Source organism: Magnolia sinica, chromosome 1 (assembly GCF_029962835.1).
Source record: "Magnolia sinica isolate HGM2019 chromosome 1, MsV1, whole genome shotgun sequence".
Taxonomy (NCBI): domain Eukaryota; kingdom Viridiplantae; phylum Streptophyta; class Magnoliopsida; order Magnoliales; family Magnoliaceae; genus Magnolia; species Magnolia sinica.
In genome coordinates this window covers 113,587,815-113,599,535 of record NC_080573.1, presented here as the reverse complement: position 1 = coordinate 113,599,535, position 11,721 = coordinate 113,587,815, and the positions used below count along the sequence as shown (strand labels likewise).

The 11,721-nt window shown below is 36.7% G+C and overlaps 1 protein-coding gene across 1 annotated transcript; it reads right to left on the bottom strand.

The window, feature by feature from the left end:
• Positions 1-296: 296 nt before the first annotated feature.
• Positions 297-11,515, bottom strand: LOC131248413 (probable sulfate transporter 3.5). Its single transcript, XM_058248694.1, has 12 exons — positions 11,183-11,515; positions 10,862-11,069; positions 8,973-9,144; positions 7,868-7,933; positions 7,028-7,141; positions 5,956-6,072; positions 4,857-4,983; positions 4,193-4,479; positions 2,944-3,134; positions 1,520-1,605; positions 1,069-1,145; positions 297-452 (listed from the first exon to the last, which is right to left on the bottom strand). The coding sequence occupies exons 1-12, from the start codon at positions 11,493-11,495 to the stop codon at positions 297-299; spliced, it is 1,914 nt and encodes a 637-aa protein (XP_058104677.1). The 5' UTR covers positions 11,496-11,515.
• Positions 11,516-11,721: the final 206 nt, after the last annotated feature.

Genomic DNA, 11,721 nt, shown 5'->3' with positions numbered 1-11,721 from the left:
CCAAGGAGACTTAGGAATCAATTTCCACAAGAGAGGAGTTGTAGCTCGTCGGAATCAAACCATTTTAGACATCTAACTGGCCTGCAAATGGACAACTTTAAGAGAATTGAGTATAAAGAGAGAACAAGAACAAAAGAAAGAAAATAACAATAATCCACATTCAATGGGAAAATTTTGTAGTGAGTAAATGGCCCATTCATAGGTGGCCCACCATAATGAGTGCATCTGATTAATGAGAATAAATCTAAGTATGATGGGTCCAAGTGGGTCAATATTTTGAGGGATTGAGAGTTGAACTAACCATCTTTCTTGTTCCAAGTACGAAGCATGTGTTCACATGCAGCAACGGCCTCAGGCACTGTTAGGTATATCATCTCCTTCCCGACTGTATCGAGAAGATTAGACACTGCAAACTTCTCTACCAGTTCCATCCTTGGATTCACTAATACTACCTGAAAAGAAAAACCATGAAAAGAAATAAAAACTCTTTATCTTATGTCCTAAAAGGAAAGGGTTTTTCACAATCCCATAAAAAGTAGCATTTGCTACTTCATGAAAAGGACGCCCATTTCAAAACATTTAGAAACAGGCGTTCTTTTCGAGCTTCCTTTTGAAGTCTTTACTCCAAAATTACATTGTATGCAAGAAGCACAAGTTCCAACACCTTACATTGGAACTTAACTTTAACATGCAATGCTTTCCAATAATTCTTATACTTTGAAATCAATGATTCTTCGACTTAATGCACATTTTAAAGACACCTATGAGTGGTCCGTTTCACTTTTTGCTCCAAGTGATCTTCATGGTATGGCCCACCATTTTCACGGTTTGGATTTTCTACCGAAGTGATTTGTTAGTAGAAGTTTAAAAAAAAAGAGGTTATATGGTAAAGTTCCCGCGTATGATGAGGTATGTGAACATTTTTCTCAGAAAAAGCATGCATAAATTGTTTTTCTTATACACAAAAGATGAATATAATCTTTCCTACTATTTCTAATATTTATAATAGAAAGCAACACTTCTAAAATTTGCAAAACAACCTTAAACCAAAATGGGAAGCAATCATACCTTAATCCCTTTTTTTTCTATGCCTACGCGGAGTTCCTCGAGCATCTCAATCCCAGTTGTGTCAATGGTTTCAATTCCTATAGTGTGACAAAAAAAAATAAAAAACAATAATAATAATAGCAATAATAATAATAAGAATGGGCTTTAAATGTTGAAGAGAAGACTAGCCCTGGCCTAGCCCAAAGCCCGCCGCCTGTTTGGGCCAGGTCGAACTGAACATAGGGGCCCCCATTCACAGTTCTGAAGAGAAAAGTACATAAAAAGGGTTGTTGTCCAATGTATATAGACCATACATGCATAATTGGTGTATGCACCCATCCTCACCATTTGATCACTGCATTCATACCATCAAAGTAGCCCAGCAGGTGGTGGGCCCCACACCTCACAACCAATGTAATCGTGAGGGGGTGGTGGACCATCAAGTAAAAAGTTCAGAGTAGATATATCTTACCACTAATATCAAGTATAACATACTGCAGATCCTCTACATTGAGAGTTCTAATGAGATCTTGCTCTTCATAGATCCATCTTGTTACCCTAGATTAAAAACATATTAGTTTTAATAATCTTATCGAGAAAAGGATTAGGAATGCTAAGAGAAGATTTATTAATATAACAAATCCACAAGATTACGTGTTAAATGCCACCCATGTGCAAGATTAAGCTCATCAGGTGGGCCACACTGTTTAGAAGTTCTATCATAAAAATCAGGCTATTTTAACCGTGGATGCTGTGGGTACCGATTTGGTCCCGGAGCTCACCATCCATGAACTGAGAACCAACCAAGCTTTTTCACTTACATAAGCACTTTGATTGTGTGCGCGCAAATCGATCATGTGAATGTAAATGTGAAACAAGCGTCGCAATAGATTCGAGAACACAAGATTTATGTGGTTTGTCCTTGTTGCTACATCCACGGAGAAGCTAGAAATCAATCGTTAGTTCATCTCATATTTTAAACCACAAACCCTAGAGCCCGGAGAAAATTCATCTCATATTTCCTAGACTCTCATTTCCTCTTTTCACCTTGCTAACATGATATGTCTGTGGGAAAAACTCCATCTCTTCTCTATCTTGCTGGCGCAAAAGAAAATTTACAAAATACTCAAGAGATCCTTTAGCATTTATGTCAAAAAGTGATCTTTTAGGTATTTCATCCATCTTAAGTAAGTTAAAAAAGTTATTTTTACCTTTGGTAAAATGATTCCCATCTAAAGTCAAGATAATATTTTATTTTTACTACACTCCTAAGTAAACAATAATTTATAAACATATTAATGACTTTGAAAATTTATTTTGTTTATTCGTTTGTGGATGTTGGCCCACCTAAGCAGTGAAATCGCTCAAATTTTCTGCCAGAAGATCTAATCATTTGGGCTCATCTGATAAAAAGCTTGGATCTCACACCTATATCCCATGTTTAAAACATGATTCCATAATAATTGGTAGGATTGTGCGTGTGTGACCTTAGTAGAGAGAGAGAGGGAGATAAAAAAGAAAAGAAAAGATATGCATGTACATGCATTGAATGCATATACTTCAATATGAGCTCTAGTATTTGTCACGATGGTTAACATGGACACATCATCCAATTGGACCCACATGCAGAGATGGTCAGTTGATTGGGACCATCCACATTCTGGGATTGTCATCGATGGGCCATGGTCCAACTGACAATTTTAGTCAAATATGTATTTTCCAGTATGGACCGTTATCGCTAATTCATCCAAAGTGTTCATTGAACTTTGTCCCATATCCTAATGTAGTTCTCAGAAGATGGACGGTTTTGATCATCGACACATATTTGTTTGTGGGTCCCATGGGGCGATTCATGCTGCTGAACTTCAGTTGTGACTTATCATACTGTTAACATACCTTTCTCTTACATAACCTGCGTTTGCGAAATAAATGTGGGATCCCAACTGCAAAATCAGCATTCCTGGGACTCCTTTTCCTCCGGGATATTGCTCCATATCACGATAAATCCGCGTGTTTGGCAAGTTTCCAAGCTTGCAAATTCCAGGCCTAGCCATATATAAAAGTGCTCTCAATAATGAAATTCCTACCTGCAACAAATGGCAAATAAATAATTTAGAAAAAAACTACAGCTAATATCTATGAGAATGCTCCTAATGGTTAAGGCTGCGTTTGGTTCAAGCTGCGAGAAAAATAATTTGGCATTTTACAATTTCTACTCTACTTAGAATCTTCAAAACCGGAAAATGTTACCCATTCAAAGTCATACTTCTTTTCACTATAATTCTAGGAGTGGTATGGTTTTTTACTACCGGTCCCAAGCCTGGATAACGGAGAATTATACTAACTTTTATCATGAAACCTGACAGTCAAACATTTTGATACAGTCGATTGGCAAAACAGGATTCGTGTAGCTAACCCTAAATAATTGGACTAAGGCTTAAATGATGATGAACCATTGCAATGTCAATCAAAGAAACATTGATATTGGTTTGGTGGCACAATAAGATTAATAATCACAAAGATGATTGGCTTAGATAACAACAACAATAACAAGGCTAAATGTCAACAATAGTGGAACTTTTCTATTGGTGGACATTAGCCGCTTCAGATTAAGAAAAAAAAATAAAATAATTAAACAAGGTCATTCTCAATGAATTCATAAGAAGTGATCCAATTTTATTTTTTTGGTCAAATCAGAACAGATACCAATGCTATTGAGTGATCGATCTAATAAATTCAAAAGATAAAGAAGTATCATTAATTTCTTTATGCTTGATCGACTCAATCTCCCAAATGAAAAAGTGAAACTGAGTTTACTCATATTTAAAAAGGGATTTAGTGAAACACTATAAAGCTTCCAAGAGAAGGAGTATTAACTTAAAAAGATTCATGTAATAATGTGTTTAATCCGTCTAATCTTTGATTGTCCTCTCTCTTCATGTCTTTATATTATTTCTTCATTTGCTTATAATACCCATCAACATGCCTCATGCACTAGTTAGCACAACCACAATTTCACAACACATGTCCAATACTGTATCTTTTCCAAACCAACTATAGCAAAAACATTGACAACGACAAGAAAAACAACTATAATGATGCCCACAATAATAATAATTGTATATAGGTGGACAAAAATCCTCACCGATATCATGAGGCCTGTGTCCATGCTCATAAAGGCAACGCCGAAAAAGGCGGCCATGCAAATGATAAAATCAAATTTATCAACCTTGAATAGGTGGTAAGCTTCCTTGTACTCGATGAGCCCAAGCATTGCGGCCATGATTATTGCAGAGAGAGCCACTTGAGGAGTATAACTGAAGAGAGGAGCTAGGAATAAGAGAATTAACATCATGCAAATCGCCATCACCACATTCGACATCTGCGTCTTACATCCCGCGTCACTGTTAACCGCAGATTTGGAAAATGGCCCTGGATATTGAACATGCCGACGTAAGATCGCTACCACTCAGACCTTGGAATATGTACATTTTACTCATGTTTGCAGTTCATACAAGTGGGGCCATGGTTCATTCGACAGTCCAAATCATTGGTTTTATGTGCCGCATCGTAGATACATGTCCCATGCACAAATTACACTCATATTGGAATATCGTAGCCATAGAATCGTCCGCAATTCAATCCTCTATTTTCTTGCCACCAATTTAATTAAATGTTAGAATTTTCTCGTAAGGGAGAATTTTGGTTTAAGATCCATCCATGATGTGGCCCACCATTTCAGTTTGGATTGCCGGATCATGGGCCTTGCTTGTATGAATCGAAACACTGAATTTATTGTAGAGCCATACCTGTGGTCAGGTAGCACGAAGTTAAAGAGCCCACAAGGTTCATCAAACCAAAAGCTATCATCTCTTTATTCCCATCTATATTATAGTTTTTAATTGCTGCAAAGCTTCTTCCAATTGCTATTCCTTCCTGCATGGAAAGTAAAAAAAACATGTATAGTATAGAAAATCGGAAATTGAATTAAGGACTGGGCCTATAATCAAGTGGCACAAATTAAATTGAGTTGGAAGAGTGGGACATGTGATTTGGGCTAGGTGCATGCACCAACATGAGGGGTATATAGATGCTAGAAGATTTAAATAGCATAGCCCACCTAACAGAAAGCTCAGATCCTACACACTCATTGCATATTAGCATGTGTGCTGCATGTTTATATATGTGCATGCCTCCCTGGATTGAAAGGTATCTAACTTTCATTTTCAAATCTTAGGAAATTTAATGGTAATTATAAATTAGAGATCATAGTCTATATAATTTTTCAGTTATAGAACTTTTTTTAATTACTACAAAAATTCTAATCATTAATTAATAATTAAAATAAAATGAAATTATTTTTAAGGGGCACCCTAGGCAAGAACTAGGCTTATGAACTGATTCATCTATATTGTTAGTCAATTTTAGGGCATGTTTGGGAACACAAAAATCACCCAAATTTGATTTTTCTTCCATAGCATAATGATGTTCTTGTTTGTGTTGTAAAAAATAGCTGTGGAAATTAATTACAATTTTTCTTAAAGATAAGTAATTTTTTTTCTTAAAAATTATTTTGTGGACATTTTTATAATAATGCTAGATATCTCTTGCCATTAATCACTGAACTTTTAACATTTTCATATATATATATATATATATATAGACTATTGACCTTTCAATATTTCTAATTGTTTTCATATATGTGTTTAGAATTTTTCCTACTTGAACACCTTATTGCGGATCTGAGTTAACTCGGTTAACTTTGAGTCAATTTCCACTAGTTCTCCAAATGTGAAAAGGTGGTGTTCTCTAATTAATTTAGTGAAATAAATCAAGGAAATACTAATTAAAAACTAAAAAAAAGAAAAAGAGAGGAGAAAATATAAATTTCATAGGTTAGATTGTCACCGCTAGAGCTAGAATGCCGGTAATTGTCCCGGCCTTAACGACTGCTGCAATATAACGAGAGTCGAAGTTCAAAAGCTTTATAGAAGGCGGATTTATGCCTTTCTTCAAGGGGCCCACCTGCCAGAAAATACAACTATTAAACACCTATAAAAGTAGGCCTACTTCTATGGGTTGGGCTTGAGCTAAATGAGATAAGCCCAAGCCTGAGTCTGATTATGAGCTAGGCCTTGGGGGTTAGATTAGCCCATGGGTCAACTATCCCGGTCTACTTTTGAGGTGGGTTTTGACCAAGCTAAATGGTAGTAAGTCTTGGGTTAGAAATGTAGCCCATTTAAGTAAAGGGGTCAGGCTCGGTTTGAACCCAACCCAACCCAATCCAACCTGCCCAAATAGCTAATCAATGGGTAAGGCAAGATGACTCACCTGACCCACCCAAGACCCAGATGATAACTATAAAGATATCCACATGATCATGTATGAATGTTTGTATGTATCCACTAAGGGGGCGTTTGGCGCAGGGTATTAGATGGGATTAGGTGGGATAAAATTGTATTCGTTCCCATGCAAATTCCATCCAACATTTGGGGAGGATGAGAAAGGTTGGGATTAGGTGGGATGGAATTGCATTTGGTCCCACACGGGATTTTCATAGATTTTGAAATCCACTAGACATCTGGGCCCAACATTGATGCATGCGTTTATCTATGCCGTACATCTACATACATTGTTTACACTTGAAATTCTGGTTATATATGTGTAGAAGTGAAAGGCATCCATTGTGAATTTGGTCCGTTGATTACAATTCCATGATCAACCAAACAGGATTCTGCTTAATCTAGTGTTTTCATGTAGCAAGAATTTTATCCCAAACGTGGGATTGGATTGCTAAAATACTATGGTATTGGGTTTAGGCTGAAATTCTAGGCCCATTTGGTAAATGGGTTGAAGATTTCAATTTGGGAGATTTTAGGGGCATGGCCCATCCATGATGAGGGTAATAAGATCAACGGCTTGTATAACACAACCGTAGGCCCACAGAGAGAAAATAATAAATAAATGGAGAACACTTAACAATCTGGAAGCCATGTTTGTCGGCATGGAGGAGAAACGCGAGAAGGCAGCCGAGGACCACGACCAGCAACGGACCAACGGCTGATACCCAAAATAGCTTGGGACATCTTTTCCTCTGCATTTACAAAACATACATAACGTTTTAAAAAAATAAAAAAATAAAAAAATAAAAAATTGTAGAATGCTACTATTGAGGTTTGCTAATGCCACACGTTTGGAGCTCTGCCATACACCCACATCTGCCTATTTGAAACGTGTGTGAGATCTAGGCTTTCCGTTCGCTTACCAACAATGCTTAGATCTTCTATCTCAAACATCAGGCAGTTTCTACTCAGGTGGGTCACAAGGTACAAAGTAAACTGAGAGTTATATCCGTTTGTGACCGTTCTTTCATCTGATCTTCAGGTCAGAAGATTTTAAACAGTCTAGTTCACTTGATGAAAAGCTCAGATGTCATGCACACATGGTCTATGATGCCACGTCTGCATGTGCGTGTGGACAGTCAAGTCTCCCTCGTGGCCTCAAATTTCAAAAAGCAAAAATAAAATTGGTCCGTGCTAGTGCTTTTTAGCCAGTACGCACTGTTTAAAAGCTATTGCGTGCATTAGCGCTCATCCGGTTTTCAGCTGATTTTCAGCTAGCAGACACAAGACACGCACAAAAAAGAATAGGAACATTTACAATGATCAACCTATCCCTATTATTTCCGATGCTAAATATGCCTCATTTGATATCTTAGTATGAAAAAGCAATAGTCAAAAGGTAATTAAGTCATATATATATATATATAGTATCGATTCCATTCAATATCCATTGGTAGGATTTTTTAAAGAAAACTGACCACTTGTCGAGTGCCGAGGAGGAATGCAAGTATGGCGATGCCTACGACTGCACACTGCCATCTCCACTAAAAAAAAAAAAAAACAAGTCAGGAATTGTACACATACCTGTGGTAACAAAATATTTTACACGTGCATATATTAACTTGAATGTGAATTGCATCTAATCCTCTTACGTGATCAAATAAAAAAAGGGCCATATGCATGCATCATGCATCTCCACATTGAAAAGATCACAATCATCATTTTCATGCTAGGCAAAGATCCATTTTTCATAGCTAGCTGTGCATGTAGCATTTTCTCATTGGTTTATGTTAGGGTTTCAAGGTATTGATAGAGGGAGTGGATTAGGTGAGGCCCTTGATCCACCGAGTTGGGTAAGACCCCCGATTGTAGGGTTCATAATGATATATGTCTTAAATACATACTATCCAGCCATTTTAAAAGCTCATTTTAGGGCATGATCCCAAAAAAGAATCCGACTCAAATTTTAGGTGGACCACACCACAGGAAACAATTGTGTTTGAATCCCCACCATTAAAAACTTCATGGATTTCACCAGAATGTTTTTTTGCCATCCAACATATTGATAAGGTCACAAACACCCAGACGAAGAGATCACACAGATATATTCTTGATCCAAAGATTTTACGGCCCACAAGAAGTTTTTAACGGTCAATGACCATTATAAAGAGAGGCAATTCACCTACATTTGGTTGTATAGTAATTTAGAATACCTCCCCATCTCTCCTGGAGCCATTCAAATGGTGGGCCTCACCTTGTCGGAAAATTAAACTAACCCACAAAGCAGGTGGGCCACGCTGAGGAAATAAATTAGCCAATGCTCAAACTCAACTAATTAATGGGTACATCTTCCAACTATGATACATACATGTATTTTCATGATGGATCCCACCTTTGTCATGGCCTACTGATGTTAGTTACGTTAGCATGCAGCTGAATGTAGGTGATCAAATTCATTTTACATAACGCTCGCTTATTTCCTCCCCATCAAGCTCACTATTGCAATTCAATTATAGATTTTGCATCTGAATGCAGCCTTAAAAGAAATACATAAGAGAAAGGTGAGGATTTGAATAATCTTACTTCATTCCTTAGGGAGAAGACCGCATGCAGCACTGAGACCACATCAGTTTTAGTTGTAAAATGCGTCAACCCAAGTATGCCCTTCAACTGTTGAAGGCAAACAATTGTTGCAGTGCCTGCCATGAATCCGAGGATTGTGGAATGCGATAAAAAATCCACAACAATTCCAAGCCTGCAAACAAAATTGATAGACTTTGCTGGGTTTGATTATCACTTCTCTTGAATAAGAACAAGAACATTAAAAAAAAAAAAAATTATCTTTTTTTTTTTTTTTTAACGCATTCAGACATAAAATCAAGGTTAAGAATTTCATGATGTATCATATGCTATCGGGAACATAGCTAGCAAAACTCTACTTAAAAAAAAAAAAAACTCGTGTAATTGTTTTAACATTTCGAAAATCCATTTATTTTAGAAGATTGGCAAAATAAAAAATAAAAAATAAAAACTTGTATTCTTTGGGCAAGAAGATTTAAAATCATCTTTTCGATGAAGGATTGAGATTGTTTGTGTTCATCCTTTTGATATAATTGAGTAGAAGGTGAAATGATTTAGTAGAGAATGGATCGATTTAGAAAGGAAGGAGATGAGAATGACAGAATGATATTAGGTCATTATTTGATCTTAGTTTATATGTACACATGCAAAAACGTGGATATATAGCCATTTTTCTACTCCAATTGTTTTTTAACATCCAAACTGTATCAAGTCCGAATTGTTCATTCTATGGATTTTTGGTGGCGTTTCTATTTCTTGGTATTGTCTTTTCTTCATTGAAATTGAATTAAACAAGAATATTTTCTACACTGGCTTTTTTAATGGTGTTTTGTTAGTTGCTAATTGAACAATCATTATCTCCAACTAATTCTAATGAAATATTATTATCCCCAACTAATTCTAATGAAATTCAATATTTTACCAAGATTGAAAAGTTTGGAATGTTTTGTCCAAGGCAACCAGTCCGCTTGGAAATTCGGTCTACTCAATATGACTCGACTGAGTCAGTTGCCCATTCAACTACTTAGATTTTTTATTATTAGACTTAGATTTTTTTTTTTTTATTATCATTATTTTTAAGCACTGATGAGCATAATAGAACTCAAACATGCAACCTCTTCTTTGAGACTAGGGCTGGTACGAATGGTCCATTAATAGTGCATATATATTTGCTTCCTTTTTATTATTTTATTTTCTTAATCTCTCTCTAATAATTTTATATTTTTTCTATTACATTAAAGGCCTGCTTGGATTCATGAAAAGCATAGGAAAGGAAATATTATTTCTTGAAAAACTTAGAAAATAGTGAGAAAGTAAACATCGTTTTCTGTTTGTTTATGAATGAGATTTTCTTTAAAATTTTGAATTTATTTTTAAATTTATTGCTTGACAAGGTAAAAAAATTCCGTAGAAAAAATTTCCATGGTACTCACTCGCATGTGTCAGATTAGTACATGTGGGGGTACTTGGAGATGAATACTGGCACACATGGCATATGTGGCATTAAATAGAAAAAAAAAAAAAGTAGCGGATGGAATTGTCTAGCTAGAAAGTTTATTTTTGAAACATGAGCCATTCTTGCTTAGGTAGACACACAAGCTTCCTCGGTTCCCCAGCTCCATATGGTATAATCTTATTGGACACTACCCAATTAAGGTGGCGTTTGGTTGCACAAAATTTCATGAAATCTTGCACCAAGTTACACTGATTAATCGTGAAATATCATGATATTTGGTACAACCAAACGTTCCTTGAAACAATATTTTGAACCATGTGTAAGATTATTGTTCTCCATCCACTGATCTCCAACTTCACAATCCTGAACCATCTCTCTCTCTCTCTCTCTCTCTCTCTCTCTCTCTCTCTCTCTCTCTCTCTCTCTCTCATATCACCTGAAAAGACCCATTATTGTCTGAACAATTCCAGTGAAGAACGTCGCTGTGAAAATCAAGTGAAGATACAGTGTCGGCTCCTCGGTGGGAGATGCTACAGCCCCAACTGAAGAATTCAAAAGCAATGAACAAGCCGCAACAGTTCCAACTGCAAGATGCTTAGAACTACCGAAGAGCGCATAAATAATTGGCGGTACAAAACTCGAATCTTTAAACAAAAAAAAATAAAAAATCCCAGTATTAGATAGATAGAAAGAAAACCGAAATTTATAAGAAAACCTAATGGATGAAATATATGTTGTAGTAAGAAAACAATCTTACAGAGGCCGATAATGGGAGGGACGTCGGCCAGCTTGGCATAGCTGATCCCTTGAGGGATTGCCAAGCTGGCGATTGTGATCCCGGAAAGAAGATCGAATTTGAAGAGACTTAACGAGTATTTGGGGGCCCACTCTACTATCGGAATGTAGTATTTGAAGAACCCAAGCGCCTTAGTGGCTGGCGGATCGTTCTTGAACTGGCGGAACGGATCGTCGGGGAAGAATGTCTCTTTCAGGGAGGATTTCAGAACGGTTCCGAAACTTCTAGAAGGGTTGAGATTCACCTTGTGAGGATTTTCACTTGTATCTTCCATGGCTACAACGGAGAGAGGGAGAAAGAGAGAGGGAGGGAGTGAATAGATGGGGGAGAGAATAGATGAATGTAGAGGTGGGTAGAGGTCGGACGAATGGACACGTGGAGAGTTTTAATTGGATGTTGAGTAGTTTGACCTAAAACTGTCCACATATGTCCTCGTGTTACGTTAAAACCGTTAATAAGAGGGAAGAGTTTTGTGGTTAGTCATAACGAATCTTTGTTAG